Genomic DNA, 18,023 nt, shown 5'->3' on the forward strand with positions numbered 1-18,023 from the left:
TCCATGGAGCTGTGACAGCAGCTACTGAAGTACTTCTGGTAACATAAAAGAGTGAAGTAGTGACGACGTGCCCTCGTGAATGTGAAACGTCTTCAGTCTGTGGCGACACTGAAGAACCAATATCTTATTCATGAGCTGTGCACTGTTACCCAATATGTTTGGATCGAATGACACACTGAAAACAGGTAAGGCTCTGCACATTTACATACTTATTCAGATTCATTTACAAAATTCAGGGCTGTTCTGGATAAGACAAACACAGGTAAGTTACCGAGGTAACCACGTTCGATCAAATATTCTTAGTTATCCAAATACTTTGGTTGAGTTTCCCACTGAAGTGTCTGTCTCTGCAAGCTGCCTGACAATGTCAAAAAAGACAGAATGAAACAGACAAAATACAGAAGCAGCAGTTTGTGGAGACAGTTCAGAGACAACAGATCACAGCCAACCTGACACAACACACTGCAACAGCCACTGAAGCACGGCCGACCTTCGTCTCTGCAGCAGCCCCCACCAAGCTTCTCTAATGATGGTTTTTCAAGGGTTACAGTTACAAGAATGAACTTTTCATTGGAGTAATTTGTTTCTTACAGAGAACATTTCTTAGAAACACACAAACACGCAAATGAACAGCTAAAGTGCAGCAGCCACTCTAATTATTGTGCTAAGTACAGTAAAGTGTGACAGAGCACAACTGTAGAACAGGCCAACTACAATGACCTCACCCTAAACACCAACAAAACAAGAACGGATGCCCCCCCCTCTCCATAAAAGTGACTTTGTGGAGAGGGTATCCTCTATTAAGTTCCTCGGCACCCACATATCTGAGGACCTATCTTGGACCACAAACACATCAGCCCTGGTGAAGAAACCCCAGCAGCGCCTCCACTTCCTGGGGGTTCTGAGATGGAACAGGCTGCAGTCTGACCTCCTAGTGTCCTACTGTGCCACCTGTGTGGTACACTGGTTGCACAACAGCTGACAAGAAGAGACTACAGAGGGTCATAAGAACTGTAGAGAAGGTGATTGGCTGTACACTCTCCTACCTGCACTTAATTTCCAGCTCAAGATGTCTCTCCAGAGCCAGAGCAATTATAAAGGACCACCTCCATCCTAACGACCACCTCTTCAACATCCTGCCCTCTGGAAAAAGGTTCAGATCCATCAGGTGCAAAACCAACAGACTAAAGAACAGCTTCTTCCCAGGAAGGGACCGGTCCCCTCCAACTACCAACCAGTAACCTGCCTCAGCATCACATGGAAGCTCCTGTCAGGCATCATAGAGGCTAAGATGAACAGACACATGAGTGGGGCACAGAAAGGGATGGGCAAGAATACCAGAGGAGCAAAACACCAGCTACTGGTAGACCGAGCAGTCAGACAAGGCTGCAAGACCAGGCTGACCAACCTGTGCACTGCCTGGATTGACTACAAGAAGGCCTATGACTCAATGGCCCACAGCTGGATCCTGGAAGGCCTAGAACTGTACAAGATCAACAGGACCCTGAGAGCCTTCATCAGGAACTCAATGGGGATGTGACAACACTAGAGGCCGACTTCAAGCCCATAGCAGTTAGGACTGCTGCACTTCTCCACACAGGGCACTAGCAGCAGTAGGTTCTTCAGCCTGTGAGCACTTGTTACTAGTTGTTGCTGTTACCACTGTTGACGATGCAGCAGCCTCGACAGATAACAAGTCACTAAATTAGACACATTTTGCTGCATCTTTTTGTAATTTCGTCCTCTCTCTCAGCTTTTTAGTGCCACCTTTTCATTTTTGTTTGTTCATCATTATCACCCACTTCTTCCACAATAAACTCTGCTATACAGGCACACAATGAAAGTAGGGGAGAGGCAAGGGCGTAGATTTGGCATGGACGGAAGGGACACGTCCCCACCAATATCCAGCGGTTATTGAATTGTCCCCACCAACATTTCGATCTCTTCGAGTAAAAACAAACAAACCTTATAGAAAGAAAAAACGATCTGTCAGCGTCTCATTCACCCAGCGGTGCAGAAAGAGTTAAATTACGTGCTCTACTGGAGTCCTATGTCATGTGACAAATATGGCCAATGTGATTGGCTGAGCCTTTCAGGGAGCTCTGTTTAGTTTCAGCAGCGGTAAGCCTGCGCTGCGAGGAGGAGGAGAGGAGGACGGCAGCAAAGAGGAAGAAGCTGGATATAAGAAAGTGTTTTTCATATAAACCTGTGAGTCACTTAACGCATAAAATGTGTCCGTCATAATAACGTTACAGGCTGTGCTAGGCTTTGGCCCACATCAGTCTAAGTATGTACCCATTAATACCGTGTTTTGGAAACTACCTGCACAGCAGGCAGCACTGTTAGTTCTCTCAGTCTCAGAGCAGCGTTTCTAATTTTGATTGAAGCTGTCAGAGAAAACGGAGCCTCGAGCAGCCCGGATATTAGTTTACAGAGGCTGTTAAAGTTATACGTCTAACATTAAAATGTTGGTGACACAATAATTTCATCCTAATGGCTCTGACATATTCATAGGGTTAATTTTTGAGACAAAATATCATGAGGTCGTCGTGATTTTGCAGATATTCCACCTTGTAGTGCAGTTTGCACAGTTTTAAAATGCACTCAGCCTACAAACATTACTGACGAGTCGAGATCTGCACAAAGTGACAGAAACACTGAAGCAGCTGCACGTTTTATTCTTATTGTCATGTTTGTCCTGTTTGTCAGGTGACAGAAGAACCAACACAGAGCTCAGAGAGTAATGGTGACACAAGATCACAGGTGAAACTGGATGATGACCTGGTGGTTCATGACTGTATTTGAAGCACATGTGTGACTGCATGTATGTGGAGTGTCTCACTGTTATTCATCAGGTGACAGAGGCAGCTCTGCCATGTAGCTCGGACAGAGGTGAAGAGGAGAGCTCACAGGTGACTGATGATGATTTGGTGCTGTAGATTAACGAGAGGAGAAGGCATGTGTTTGGCTCCTTCACATAGTGGACATTGAGTTGTTGTGTGGGGCATGTAGTCCATGTCTGTTGCTGTAACAGTAGTTCATGTTTAGAATAAAAGATCTCAGCTCACTGAGTTAATCGGGGCAATAGTGCCTAAAATGTTGCATCATTTTGCTGAGAGATCTTTTACTCTGTGGTCATCTTAGACGAGTAGTTTTATGGACAAAAACCAGCAGGTCACTGAGTGTTCCCTTAGTGCTAATGTGTCAGAGATGTTGGTGCACTATAACTGAACTAATGTTGTTAAGTCCTTAAAGTCATATTCTTTTATTGTCACGACTGTATTTGAAGCTATTTTTATTTTTGTATGATACCTGATTTATATGGAATATGGTTGAAGTAAACTAAAGTCAGTCATTTGTTTAATAGTAACTTAACATTATATAATTCACACATAAAACTATGAATTGTAATTTTAAATGGTTTAAAAGCATGTAGAATAGCACATGTAGGCAAGTGTATTTACTTCTTCTTTTTTTTTTTATCAAGAAGCAAAGACAAAAAGGAAAAAAAAGAAACAGGACAGGGTTCAATGGCTGAATCATCCGTCCCCACCAATGCCAAAACCAAATCTACGCCCTTGGGGAGAGGTATTAAGACTTTTGATTGGGCAATACAGTGACAGTAGTGAAATTAATGAATGCTCTTCTTAACCTAGAAAATAAGACTTTCCCCTTCTGTTTCTCTCAGGTGCCTTATAAGATGAAGCAGTACTGGTGTGGCTGGATGGGTGGAAAACACATCATTATGGTGCATGGAGACAAAAGCATATATATTTAATCACTTAGGTGCAAATATACACAATCTGAACTATGAGCAGCGCGGACTGTGTTTTACTCTGATATATTTGCACTGCCTACAAACTGGGTGAGATGTTTTCATTATTATAAAGACAAAAAGTGACTTTGGATGACCTTTTACTGACTTAAGGAATCACAAAACTCATGGTTCTACACCTCAGGGAGTTATTGACTGCAAAGTATTACGCACAAGCCCTAACATTAAATGTTGTTGTTCTTTCCAAAATTAAATAAATTTACAGAATCAAACACAGATTTGGACTTAACTAAATAGCACAATAGGACATATTAGTCCATGGTTTGATAATAAAACAATAAGAAATTAATAACACAGCTCTGATAGTTGATCACGTACTGAAGACCTGCCCCATGGAGGATAAGCAGCAGATAATGGATGGATGATGGTTCCACATTAAAAAAGGCATTTTCTGTAAACTTTCTGCTTTATATTTACAGGACAGTCTGAGCTCATATTTCTTTATTAGAACTGAGCCCACAGGAGTCATGTTGGCAGGTTTCAGCAGCAGAAATGCAGAAAATAGAGTTGCTGTTGAAACTGCACTTCTTATATTAAGACATGTTTAAAATATATTTACATCTTTCATATATTAAGAGATCCCGGGGATTAAATGCGTATTTAAACTTCTTCACGCTAACAGAAAGGACAGCTCGTCGCTGTTCACGCAGTAGTGAAGCACCGACTTCCCCCAATAAAATAGCGCGGTACGAGGACGTCACTTCCTGACCGGTAGTTTTGCGGGAAGTTTGGTCCGTGTACAGTTTCTCCTACAGGGAAGCATAAACAACGAAGCGACGGTATGTTTCTGTCATACACGCATATATGTGTACGCTAACGGAACCAACCACAGCGACTCGGGAGCGTGTGCTGTCGGACGGCGTCATGTAGCGGGTCATGTAGGCGCTAATGTGACACACGGTTACTCACAAGACCGCGCAGTTAGCATGAGAGCTAACGAGCCTCGAAAGAACAACGCAAGGTGCGGGATTCGCACGACGTCATGGCTTTACTGTTTCTCTTTCTGTTGGTTTGAATGCTAACAGGCGGTTCGTGTTGGGGAAATGTCTCGTATAGGCTGCACACATTAGCAGGTGATGGGGAACTCAGGATGTGGTTAGCTAACTTCGGTACAGATAAAAACATGGTTCTGATGTGACCCGAAAAGTACAAGTTTCCATTTCTTGTTGTGTTTACAACGATGTTTAGCTTAGTTTTATTTTGGAGCTCTGCTTCCATCACGATGGAGCAGCACTAACGACCACCGTGGCTGTGTGTGTTAGATGCCCCCTAAAGCCAAGGCGGCAGGCAGAGGCAGAGCCCCTGCCAAGAGGAAACTGGCAGAGGAGTTTCCTCCTGGAGAAGTGCTGAAGGACACCATGAAGAAGGAATGGAAGCTGGGGGCTCCGATCGGTCAGGGGGGCTTTGGGGTCATATACTTGGGTAAGAAAGACAATGTTATTTGTATGTTAGTTCTAGTTAACATCCGAGTTTGAGCTGCAAACTTTATATTGAATAAAAGTGAATAAAGATTTTAAGCATGTGTCAACCAAATACTGTAAATAATGAACATATTCCCCCTCATGTTTTCCCCAGCCGAGGAAAATTCTGCAAACCCCGTGGGTGCTGACGCTCGCTATGTCATCAAAGTGGTAGGACTAAGTTTGTTCCAGTCCCGGCATTATTACTCGTCACATACTTTTGTCTTTACTCACAGAAAAGTAGCTACCAAAGCCAACTCAACCTTTGTATTTTATGACATATCAATTTCTATTCTATAACACTTCCACTTTAGTTAAGCCCATCAAGAGTTAAGACTTAATTGGCAGCATAAGTTCATTGGATTAAGTCCAGAAATAATTCACATACTGACAGGACTTGTTTGACTTGCTTTTCTGCTCTAATGTGCAGACTCATCAGTCTCTCCCATTTGACTCTGAGAATCGTCCGATTTATTTGTTCACTAACTGCAGCGATGCAGCCAGCATCCCTGGACCCTGGACCTTTCAGATGGCTCTGTCCAGTTGCTGGTCACTGAAGTGTCACGAGAAGTGATCACAGTGCAAACGTTGCAGCCAATAAGGCGCTTTCTGCACTGTGACCATTTCCCTGTTTCTATTCTTAAGGAGGAGAAACGGGGAGAAAAAGCCCGGGGATGCCACATCACCCAAGATCTGAACTGAATCAGTGGCAACGTTTGAATCCAAATTTTACGTTTTTGGTTCAAATCATTGTCGAGATGTGAGGAGAGACGTACAGCAGCGAGCGTGGCCTGAATAAAAGCGCCGTCAGCTCCACTGTGCTGTAGCCCACTGCAGGCTCACATCTGCACGCTGCAGGCGTTGCTGTTAAAAAGTGACGTGATGGCTGTTGTGGGCCAAATGTAAAGCTCTACCTGTACTGTGTTTATTCCAACTTTAACTCTAATTATTTGTGCTGTCGCTGTCTGAAACAAACTGTGGAAGCTATTCAACATTTATTTAACATTTTAAATCTTTTTATTGAAACTGCAGCACGACCGCTTGCTGGGGCTCATTCCCAGCACGGACCTGCTCCTAACTGTCAGAGATGTAACAGTCTGTGAACCTGGATTTAAACACACAACCAGTTTTTGCACTTTTGTTTGTTTGTTTTTTAAATGTTTAAACGGAAGAGAAGGAACCGGCCTGCCGTGCTGTGAGCTGTACTCTGGATTGTTTCTTTTTTCTGCCTGTGAAGGGTGGAAACACAAAAGCCCAGTGTGCTGTTGTGGGTCTGCAGACCTAATGTACCTGTTGATCTGTCCACAGGAGCCTATTGACAATGGACCGCTTTTCTGCGAGCTCGCGTTTTACATGAGAGCTGCCAAGCCGGATCTCAGTGAGTCACATGATCAGACACTATAAACACACACACTGTCAGCGAGCCAAAGTTAGCCCTGCGATCATAACACAAGAGTCTCACCAGCAGGGCAAACAAATAAAAAGAGAGGCAAGTTTCTTAATTAAAAGATGGTGTTGCAGCCGAGGCTCAGAGGAGCCCTACAAAGGAAAGGAAGCGTTTGGTGGCAGCGCCGCCAGCCCTCGGGCCACCGCTTTGCATTTTATATAATAACAATCCAAATGTCAGTCTCCCCTGACGATTAACTGTTATATGACTAAGGAACCAAAGCCTCATATTTTATTCATGCTGGAGTCTCACGTTGTTGGTAAATATTTGTCCCAGCAGCAGATTAGCTCGCGGCCATATTGGCCACTTTCCCCCACTGATTTATACTCTTATTACTTGGAGTCTCACATCCATCACCCACTTAAACCAGCACCAGGCTTCACAGAGTTACTTCCTGTGTTGTTGATTTCATGTATGCACACATTAAAAGCTCATGTACGTGTCTGATACGTTTACTCTTGCCCTGCAGTTCAGAGCTGGATGAAGTCCAAGAAGCTGAAGAACCTGGGCGTGCCCCGGTACTGGGGCTCGGGTCGACATGAGAGAGGGGGTCAAAGGTAAGGGTGGGAGTGCTGGGGACGAGTCTCAGGTTGTAATGATGCAGCCCGTCTCTCCTCCCTCTGTGTGACGTGCAGTCGTTCAGGTTCAGCAGTTATATTTGGTGCACGCAGCTCGAGCTGTGCATCAACTGTGTTTGACTTTTCCTCCATGGTGTTTGCATGTTGCACACTGGATGGAGTCACACACAGATTTAAAGGAGAGGTGGGCATGATTACGCTGATTAGAGCCTGTGTTTTCCCAGCTCAGGTCTCTGCCTTCTATAGCAGACCTCACTCTGATTCATTCAGTGGATTACTTTGGCACCGCCTGATACCATGTAGTGGATCTCAGTAGTAGCACTTGTTACTGGTTTCATAAGGGCCCAGTGGCCTGATAAGGCATCAGCTTTGGTCCCGCCTGGGTCACATAGTTAGCACTATCCTCAGCCCTTGCATCACCTCTCCTGACCTCCTCTGTGCACTTATAGTAACTCCGATATTTAAGCTAATCTCCCTGTTTACGCCTTTTACAACTCAGTTTTTAATATTTTATTATTTTTTTACTGTGTTAATGTCCTGAAAGCTCGATGAAAGAAAACACCAAATAAGAAGTAAAGTGAAACAGCTGCGTTCTCCTCACAGTAACAGGTAAAGCTGCAGCCTTTCTGACGCTCTGCTAACAAAGCTCTCTGTCCCAACCAGATACAGGTTCATGGTCATCGACAGACTTGGCACAGACCTGCAGAAGAAGTTTGAGGAATGCGGAAGGAGATTTCCCAGAAAGCTGGTCCTGCAGCTCGGCCTTCGACTGGTTGGTTTTGTCACGATGAAGTTGTTTCAGTCTGAATCACTTAGGTTGTAAACAGCAGGTCATGACCAACATCCTGAGGATGAACGTTGTTCGCAAACTGAAAATAACTGATGATGAGGGTCGAATAACAAGCGGTTTCATCCTCAGAGTTAGTGATGCACAGGGGAGGAAATGGGTTTTCCCAAAGAGACACACAAGTGTATTTTCAGTTGTGTTAATGATTGTGGGTCAGAAGCATTCTCCTGCTCATCCTGGAATGATTGTTTCTGCTTTTAAAGTGAGCTGAAACTGTAATCTGACACCGCTTTACGGAAACGCGAACGTCAGCAGATTTCCTGCACCTGTGCTTCCGATCGAAAATCCTTTGTTTGCATGAAAATACCAACAATGAAGTAATTTGTTTACACAGTCCAGTAAGACTTGTCACAGTGACACTGGATAGACTGTGAAATAGTCATTTACTGTGACTCTCTTTCTTGTTGGAAATCCCACGCTTCTCTTATACCAGCGCGTCTCCCGTTCGCTCTAGTTTATTAAGATCTATGTGGAGGAGGTGAAACTTTTTCTGGTCAGACTCTCCTCTGCTCTGTGGTGCTCAGCCCGGCTACATCCCCTCTAAAAAAGACAAATGTTTATGTTCTGAAACTGAACGTAATGAATCGAGTTGCTAATAAAATCCTCGTAATGTGATCACAGGTTTGGCTTTACGTGGCTGCTGCTCAGTGAGGTGATGACGGGCTGAGCAGCAAACTGCACATTATATTTAAACCATGTAGTGTGATTACTTTGTACTAGGGTCTTGCTACATCACAGATGTGTCTGTACTCTGTATTTGATGGAGTATTTGTTCCTGTGCAGCTGGATACTCTGGAGTACATCCACGAGCACGAGTACGTGCACGCTGATGTGAAGGCGTCTAACCTCATGTTGAGTCACAGCGATCCCAACCAGGTCAGTTGGAGTTCCAGCGTGCTGACTGAAACTGTGACAGTTTACAAAGTGCCGCTGTAACCTGTGCATCGGCAGGAGGAGGAGCCTGGTATTGGTTGGAACACACTCGCACTGCTTCATTAGATTCAATTAGGCTTTTGTGACGGGGGGAGGTGAAGCCAGAGTGTTCAGACGGGGGAGATTAGATGGCAGGAGCACAGAGCTGCAAATAAGGTGGGGGCAGGGGCAAATATTTAATTTGGAGATTAATAATGTATCATCGGTGGTGTTATTAAGGAGCTTTTTATAAATGACAATTTGGAAATCAGCCCCTCAGGATTTTAATATTGGCTCTGGTTGTTTTTCCTGCTCTTCCTCGGAGGTGGTGAATGTAGGTTTGCTTTTATTGCTCTACATTTCTTTATTAAAGCCACAGAGAATATAAGCACAATGCAAACTGAGGAATAATAAAGTGCTATGGAGCTGGAATTAGAATTGAAATCGTGTGTCTCCTGTCTGTGTACAGTCAGTGAACGCTGCTAAAACATGGATTAGTACTGTGTGTATGTGTGTGCATGCCTGAATCTTTGTGTTTGTCAACTGTAGGTTTACTTGGTAGATTATGGACTGGCCTATAGGTACGCACCTGAAGGTCTGCCCAAGGAGTACAAGGAAGACCCCAAGAAATGTCACGATGGTACCATCGAGTTCACAAGCATCGACTGCCACAAAGGAGCATGTAGGTGCAAACGTACGCGAGTAGTCATGACGCCCAACATGGTGTACAAAACCAGAGTGGTAATCTGAAAGAGTCGGCAGGCTCTGATGTTTTTAACCATGAACAGGAAAATCAGTGTGAACGGATTTCAAACCATTTTAGTGAGGACGGTTTGGAACAGCTGGGCTGTTTCCTCCCCATTTAAACTGGGATTCAGTACGCACCATAGAGTGTGACACGGCCCCACGTTCGCCCAGAGACCGAAACAGTACCCATGTTTGTTTTGCTGTGCAGTCAGAGCACTTTAACACGGCAGTGTGCTGGACTGACTTACCTTTGGGGCCGCAGTCGTAGTACTGAGTGTGTTCAGCCACAGCGTTGTTGCTCCAGCTGAAGTTTGCCAAAGAACAACACTGATACTGATTGGTGTTCCTCATCTCGTACAACGTGGAAATAACCTGGATGCTATTATGTACATAAGTGTCTGATATTGCTAATGTTGCTACGTGCGCCATGTTTGCTAACAGCCGCGTCCAGGCGCAGCGACCTGGAGATCCTGTCCTACTGCATGGTTCAGTGGCTGTGTGGCCGGCTGCCCTGGGAGGACAAGTTGCAGGACCCGCTGTACGTCAGAGACACCAAGATCCGGTATGTGAAACTCAGCACCCAGCCTGGGTGCTCCAGTCAGCAACACGTTGCCGTTTATACAATTCTACAGTACGTTTTATTATTTACATTTTTGTTTTGTGTTGTACAGTTCACACAGATTGATGTGTATTAAAGAAAGTTGTGTAACGTTTTCACCTCCAGGAGTCAAGAAAACATAAGCGAGTTCATGGCCAAGTGTTTCTCCTCTCAAGACAAACCAGGTGAGACAGACTGACAGCGGCGGCTCTGTGGCTGCGATGGACCAGCGCTGAGCTGGTCACACTGACGTGCCTCACCGTATTATTCATATACTGTAGACTTTTGTACACTTGTCACATCATGAATGCTCATGTCTTGATCTGGTTGTGAAAACCACAATGCCCTGCATAATCCCACAGTCTGAAACCATGTGACTTCAAATCATATCAAGTTCATGATTAGTCGAACATTTTACCTTTCCATTATTTTAAGTGTTTAAGGAGTTTAAGTTGCCTTGGAGTTGTTGTCAGCTATGATCAGTACTGTTAGTGTTCTTTGATAAGGTTTGTGTGTTACAGCAGCATCATCAGTAAAGTGTGAGTTGATTCATTTCGTCCGTTCCTGGCTGCTCTCATGTGTTTCTAACATGATTCAATTCAATTTTATTTATATAGCGCCAAATCACAACAAAAGTGGCCTCGAGGCGCTTCATAGATACAGAGAAAAACCCAACAATCATATGACCCCCTATGAGCAGCACTTTGGTGACAGTGGGAAGGAAAAACTCCCTTTTAACAGGAAGAAACCTCCAACAGAACCAGGCTCAGGGAGGGGCGGGGCCATCTGTCTCCCCTTTGGGGAGAGGGGAGGAAGACAGGATAAAGACATGCTGTGGAAGAGAGACAGAGGTTAATAACAGATATGATTCAATGCAGAGAGGTCTGTTAACACATAGTGAGTGAGAAAGGTGACTGGAAAGGAAAAACTCAATGCATCATGGGAATCCCCCGGCAGCCTACGTCTATTGCAGCATAACTAAGGGAGGATTCAGGGTCACCTGGTCCAGCCCTAACTATATGCTTTAGCAAAAAGGAAAGTTTGAAGCCTAATCTTAAAAGTAGAGATAGTGTCTGTCTCCTGAATCCAAACTGGAAGCTGGTTCCACAGAAGAGGGGCCTGAAAACTGAAGGCTCTGCCTCCCATTCTACTTTTAAATACTCTAGGAACAACAAGTAGGCCTGCAGAGCGAGAGCGAAGTGCTCTAATAGGGTGATATGGTACTACAAGGTCATTAAGATAAGATGGGGCCTGATTATTTAAGACCTTGTATGTGAGGAGCAGGATTTTGAATTCAATTCTGGATTTAACAGGAAGCCAATGAAGGGAAGCCAAAACAGGAGAAATCTGCTCTCTCTTTCTAGTCCCTGTCAGGACTCTTGCTGCAGCATTTTGGATTAACTGAAGGCTTTTCAGGGAGTTTTTTGGACTTCCTGATAATAATGAATTACAGTAGTCCAGCCTGGAAGTAATAAATGCATGAACTCCAGCTGTTGCGCACATGTCTGAGAACAGAATCACCAATTACCAGAGTTTGACCCCCGGCAGGTGTGTCGCCGAGTGGGGAAAAACGGTTAGACACATGAACGGGTTGGTGGTGTACCTGGGGCTGCTGTTTAGGACTATGCTTCCTCCTCACCGTCACCCAGCCGCCCTCTTTCCCCAGCTGCTTGGGGTCTGCCGGGAAACAGCTAGCGGGGCCTACGCTATCTTCGGCTGCACCAGCTACAGAGGCCTGGCTAGCTATGGGTGAATGAAGGGTGCGAAGCCGAGTCTCCAATTCAGTAATCCTGGCCTCCAGAGCTGCAAATATGCTACATTTGTTACAGATATCATTACTGCTAAAGGAGGCCGAGGAGTAACTAAACATCTGACACAATGAGCAAGAAAGTGCAGGAGGGACAGGAGAAGTAGCCATGGTGCTAACGAGTCGGCTACGAGCTAAGCTAAGCTAGCGAAACAGTACAGAGACAGTGAGTGAATACTTTGGCTATAAGTTAGGTAGTGAGTACACAGACAGTGTGCTTCGGATGAAGCACGTGAAGATTATACTATGAAAAAAGAATGTATTTAAAAGTTTTTAATTAAATTGCTAAGCAGATAAGCTACTCAGAAACACCACTGTGTTTGAGCAGGAACAGGAAGTGATACTCTACCACAGAGCGAGCGAACACCAAGTGACAGCGCCACTTGGTGTTCTGCCTTTGAGCAGTGACCACCTGACCTCTCACTGGGATAGAAGTACAGGCCACAAGCTGCGGCAGTAAATGGCAACATTGTTGCCCGACTGTGCTAAAAGTTGCCTTTTAATGTTGGTGCTTTGACCGGAAGGCAGCGTGTCGGTTCAGAGGAGACGTCGCACCTCCGTCCTTCTGCTGTGCTGAGCACGAGCAAACTGTTGTTTTCTGCTCCGTGTCTGTGTGTCTGTGTGTGTGCACCAAGTCTGAAGAAAGTCCCACCACACAACATTTAGCCTGACGTTGACATCTGAATGCAACACACTATGGTGACAACAGTGTGGGGGGGGAGCTTGTGTTTAAGTTATGACTTTGTTTATGAAGTGTTTGATGAAAATAACATGGATGACCTGATGGTCTCGAACGAGCAAGAAGGTGTGAGGGTTCTGATGAGCGGGCTTCTCCTTGTGTTGCAGATGAGATACAGCGGTTCATGGAGGAGGTGAAGTCTCTGGGCTACACAGCCAAACCACCCTACGACAAGCTGCGCTCTATCCTGCAGGCTGGACTGAAGACCATCGGTCCTAAAGAGGACGGCAAGCTGGAGTTCACCTCTGCCAGTGGAGCAGCGGCGCCTCCCACCAAGGTCAGCGCTCCTACTTGTTTCTAGAGGGAAGCGAGAAAATGCAGTATTTGAGCTCAAGCCTGTGGGGGTGTACACCTCTGACTTACCGTCGAATTATTTTCCTCATTTAGTCGACTAAGAAATGAACAACTGTCGCTTCATCATAATTACTACTAACTTTGTTTGGTGATGACAGGAGTAACTGTCTCATGGTTTCAGGCATCATTGTGTCCAGTTCACATCTATGAACTGTATAATATGTAGTTGTTGTGCATCCTCTGCATTAACTCATCCACCAGTTCACTTTGTTCTCGGTTAGTGTCCATCCTCCAGCTGTCTTTATGGTCGAAGGGTTAGTGTGTAGGCTCCTATAGATGACACATTTGATGTCCATTCCAGGGACTGCTCACAGTCCCCTCCCCCAACACCTCGGGGTCGCCTGTCTCTTCAGATTGTTGTGGTCATAGGGGCGTGTCCAGAATGAAGCGATGCCACATGGTTTGATGAAATGCCAAGTCTGGTATTATGGCCGATGCCACTCGGGCTCCGTGGTGCTGGGTAGTGATCACAAGGCCTGGATGTCGAGTCTTGATTGTTTTGTCAGAGACATTCACACCAGTAACCTTGTGGACGGCTCTTATAGTGCTCGTCGTGTTCCTCCTCGCACAAAGAAACAGATACTGTTCCTGCTGATGGGTTAGGGACCCCCAGGGGGGTTATGGCTGTGCTGGGCGACACGGCAGACCTGGCCGTGGCTGGACTGGCTGTGAAGCCTGGTATCTCCTCATGCTAGTGCTTTGGGAGTTGTCTCGTTGTTGCCCCTCTAGTGCACCTGTTGTTAATTTCATTAAGACCAAAGCAGCTGAACTGGAGTCATTAGCATTGCTGTCTTTGCCTCAGCTGATAAGAAGTTTCCCTTCATGTGTCTGCATGCAGCAGCCCGTCTCTGACTGTTCTCAGTGCTGGTGCTCATCAGGACAAACATCATCGCCTCTGTACGTGATGCTGGAGCTCTCAGCTACAACGTAACATTTATGTGTTACTCCCCCTGACTCTCTCTGTCCTCCTGTCTCTCCCTCCACCCCTCCCCTGTCTCTCTCTCACTCTCCCCCCCCTCTCTCTCTCCCCTGTCTCTCACCCCCCCTCCCCTGTCTCTCTCTCACTCTCCCCCCCTCTCTCTCTCACCCCCCCCCACTGTCTCTCTCTCACCCCCCCTCCCCTGTCTCTCACTCTCTCCCCCTCTCTCCCCATTTTTCTCTCCCCCCGTCTCTCAACCCCCCTCCCCCTGTCTCCCTCTCATCCCCCCCTGTCTCTCTCTCACCCCCTTCCCCCTGTCTCCCTCTCATCCCCCCCGTCTCTCTCTCTCTCTCCCCATTTTTCTCCCCCCCCGTCTCTCAACCCCCCTCCCCCTGTCTCTCTCTCACCCCCCTCCCCTGTCTCTCTCTCACTCTCCCCCCCCCTCTCTCTCCCCTGTCTCTCACCCCCCTCTCCCCTGTCTCTCACCCCCCCCCCACTGTCTCTCTCACCCCCCCTCCCCTGTCTCTCTCTCACTCTCCCCCCCCCTCTCTCTCACCCCCCCCACTGTCTCTCTCTCTCACCCCCCCTCCCCTGTCTCTCACTCTCTCCCCCTCTCTCCCCATTTTTCTCTCCCCCCGTCTCTCAACCCCCCTCCCCCTGTCTCCCTCTCATCCCCCCCTGTCTCTCTCTCACCCCCCTCCCCCTGTCTCCCTCTCATCCCCCCCTGTCTCTCTCTCAACCCCCCTCCCCCTGTCTCCCTCTCATCCCCCCCTGTCTCTCTCTCACCCCCTTCCCCCTGTCTCCCTCTCATCCCCCCCGTCTCTCTCTCTCTCTCCCCATTTTTCTCCCCCCCCGTCTCTCAACCCCCCTCCCCCTGTCTCCCTCTCATCCCCCCCCTGTGTCTCTCTCACCCCCCCTCCCCTGTCTCTCACTCTCTCCCCATCTCCCTCTCTCTCTCCCTCTCTCCCCCCCGTCACTCCCCCACATGCTCTCTGTGCATATGGAAGCTGCCACTGGGGACGTGGTGTTGCCAGCCGAAGGGTTACTGGGCCCTGGTGCTTGTTATTGTATGTAATTATCCCGCCAATCTGTTCACCTCAGTGGGTGCCGCATGGTGATCATGAGGTAGCAATTGTCAAAATGGAGGCAAAAATGGAAAGGGGGGCAGTGGGCGGAGTCTCGTTACACAGGCCCAGAAAGGACGGCGGCGGATGGAGGAGCTGATTGCCTGTGATAAGCGCATCGCTCTCTCTGGGGGCACCTGTACTTCCTGAGGACATACCGTGTTTGCTTTGACAGACATAATAAGTTTATGAAGAACTCTTCAGCAGCCGTCGTGTTTGTGGAAGCTCTACAAAGTACATTTCACCTTGAATGAACCCAGGTCGGTCCATGTTGTAGTCGATGCAGAGTGTCACAGCCCTACATCAGGAGAGTAATGGCGACAGTCAGATTCTAGTGCATGACATGTTTCCTGTGGGGAGTCTCTGGGATTTCCTCATACCTGTGATAGAACTTCACGTAGCAGTTTTCCAGCACAGAGTTTGAGTGCTGAGGAGAGTCTATAATGAGGAGCTCAGGGTCAGTGAGACGCACATAATCATCAGTGCACGCCTGGATCGACTGTTTGCATCCATCATAAAGCTGCAAGGATGTTGTGGCTGCTGTTGGCTGAGACTGCGAGCTGCTGGCTTCTTCGGTTTGTGTCATTTACATGTGTGTGTTTCCTGTTAACAAAGGCTAGATGGGCATGCACATTGTAGGCTTGTTAAACACCTCAGATTATGCTAAATGATGATTCTGGATGAACTACAGTGTTTCTTCTTGCCTGTGCCCCCTCCTCACAGCAGATGCCCCTCCCTGAGCCGGGGGCCAGGTTTCTTCCTGTTCAGTTTTCCTTCCCACTGTCACTGTGTGGTTGTAGCATCTTTACCGTACAGAATAACTTAGTGTGAGGCGATGGTGGTGATTTGGCACTATATTAATACAGTTCAGTAAAAATAGAATTAAATCTCAATTTATGGCATGAGGCAGTTTGACAGTTATTATCTATGTGGGAAATATTCATGTTTATTCACATTTGTTCTTGATTTAACATATTCTGTAGAAACAAACTGTACAGGACCCACAGTGGACTCCCAGGTTTAAAGTAATGTCTTTTAGTCAACATCAACACACCGACTGGTGCTTCTCTTCATATTTATCGTGTTTCTCTCTCTGTAGAAGACGACCAAAAGAAAGATGGCAGCGGATAGAGCGGAGGAGAGCGAGGTGGATTCGAGTCCCGTCAAGAAAAAGAGAGTCACAAAGAAGAACGGTTGGTTTCCTCTTCAGCGTGCACCAGTTTTTGTCAGTGTATCTCTAAATAGAGTAACTGAAGCAGAGGCTATGAATGAAAACTACATGACAACATTTGGGTTAAACGATTGACAGCCTGCTGAATTTAACTTTGCAGACAGACCAAAGAAAAGTCCCCAAAAGACTCTGAAATCCAGGAAGGTGCCCAGCAGTGACCCCAAATCCAGACTTGTGGAAATGGGAACCCAGACATCACCTGGACTTGCCCAAAAATCCAGAGGCAGACCCAAGAAAACGAGCACCTGAACATCCACCTCACTCCTCCTCTCAGGCTTTTATGTTGGATTTACTTTGGGCTGTTACACTGTTACACTGTGCTAATAGATGCTGATGTTTGATTGCATTGTAACAATAAAGAGATAACGACATTGATCGGTTGTTCTTATTAAAACTTCTGGGACAAAGTGTGAAGAAGCTCAAACTTCAGTTGTCCTGTTGCTTTTTTATGGCAAGTTTGAGGAACTCAGTGGCACATGAATTAAGAACGAGTCCATAGATGGCGCTGTCTTTGAACTGGGGGTAAAGAAATGGTTTCCCACTTGTCTGCAGATGCTGAACAATAATCGGATTGCTGTATCAGAGAGCAACTTGGGGTTGGTATCTGTCCCAAGGATACTTGGAGACTGGATCGAACCTCCCACCTTCTGATTAGAGGATGACCTGCTCTACCTCCTGAGCAGTGATGGGAACAACGGGGTTAGAAGTAACGGCGTTACTTTTTTCAGTAACGAGTAATCTAATTACTATTTCTATCGTTACAATGCCGTTACCGTTACTAACAAGAAAATGCGGTCGCGTTTCAACAAACAAACGGCTGACGCTCTGTTCAGCTTACAGCTCCTTATATCAGCTGCAGGAAGTAGCTGTAAGTAAACTGAGCGCTACAGCTTTAAGCAGCTGCGCGCTCCCGCGGGCGGCGATCACTTTCTGGCTGACATCACTTTTTGGCACAACACCTGGAGCTAAGGGGGCAAAATAATCGCATGAGTGCTGCTGTTTGACTGAGGAAGAACAAAGTAGTCGTGGTCAGCCAATCACATGACCACTTAAAGACAAAGCAACAAGGTGACATGTACCAGTTTTCAATCACGTTTACTGTCTAAGGACAGCGCAGCGAGCTCTCTCTGCTTATGAGCCAAAACAAATAAAAAACAAACCAAAAACAGCCTGTTGGTGGAAAAATGCACCATGTCGACCAATCAAAAAATGATATGGCAACATGACATTTGGTTGTTTAGGAAGAGGAGGAGTGATGAAGAGAGAGAGGGAGTTTTGAGATGTGAGAGATTTGTGACGTTTAGCATGTTTGGAGTGTGTAGTTAATGTGTTGTGTAGTTAGTGTGTAGTGTTGTGGATAGTTTGTGTTGTGTGTCAGAACAATGAGGCGACTGCTGTCTCCAGGTAGAAACAGGAGTGATGCAC

At 46.4% G+C, this 18,023-nt stretch overlaps 1 protein-coding gene across 9 annotated transcripts; it reads left to right on the forward strand.

Annotated features, from left to right (window-relative positions):
* The first annotated feature begins 2,096 nt into the window (after window positions 1-2,096).
* vrk1 (VRK serine/threonine kinase 1) lies at window positions 2,097-16,973 on the forward strand. 9 transcript variants are annotated; one of them, XM_085391630.1, is made up of 15 exons: window positions 2,097-2,208; window positions 3,488-3,588; window positions 3,689-3,748; window positions 5,098-5,257; window positions 5,411-5,466; window positions 6,604-6,673; window positions 7,212-7,299; window positions 7,984-8,092; window positions 8,951-9,043; window positions 9,629-9,761; window positions 10,268-10,457; window positions 10,551-10,609; window positions 13,078-13,247; window positions 16,467-16,560; window positions 16,699-16,973. In XM_085391630.1, the coding sequence occupies exons 2-15, from the start codon at window positions 3,556-3,558 to the stop codon at window positions 16,845-16,847; spliced, it is 1,464 nt and encodes a 487-aa protein (XP_085247756.1). In that variant the 5' UTR covers window positions 2,097-2,208; window positions 3,488-3,555; the 3' UTR covers window positions 16,848-16,973. The 9 variants fall into 9 exon arrangements, with proteins under 9 accessions (XP_085247756.1, XP_085247759.1, XP_085247764.1 ...); XM_085391633.1 differs by having other exon boundaries at window positions 2,101-2,208; window positions 10,268-10,388; XM_085391638.1 differs by lacking the exon at window positions 3,488-3,588 and adding an exon at window positions 2,710-2,912 and having other exon boundaries at window positions 2,117-2,208.
* The last annotated feature ends 1,050 nt before the right edge of the window (window positions 16,974-18,023 follow it).

This window comes from Rhamphochromis longiceps, linkage group LG19, assembly GCF_057381845.1.
Source record: "Rhamphochromis longiceps isolate RC_006_pf linkage group LG19, R_longiceps_female_GT1.1, whole genome shotgun sequence".
Classification (NCBI taxonomy): domain Eukaryota; kingdom Metazoa; phylum Chordata; class Actinopteri; order Cichliformes; family Cichlidae; genus Rhamphochromis; species Rhamphochromis longiceps.

Coding starts and splice junctions, on each gene's coding strand:
- vrk1 (XM_085391638.1), top strand. CDS start 2,811: ATGTGTGACTGCATGTATGTGGAGTGTCTCACTGTTATTCATCAGGTG. Junction 9,762..10,267: donor CGACTGCCACAAAGGAGCAT/GTAGGTGCAAAC, acceptor GTTTGCTAACAG/CCGCGTCCAGGCGCAGCGAC. Junction 13,248..16,466: donor CAGCGGCGCCTCCCACCAAG/GTCAGCGCTCCT, acceptor CTCTCTCTGTAG/AAGACGACCAAAAGAAAGAT.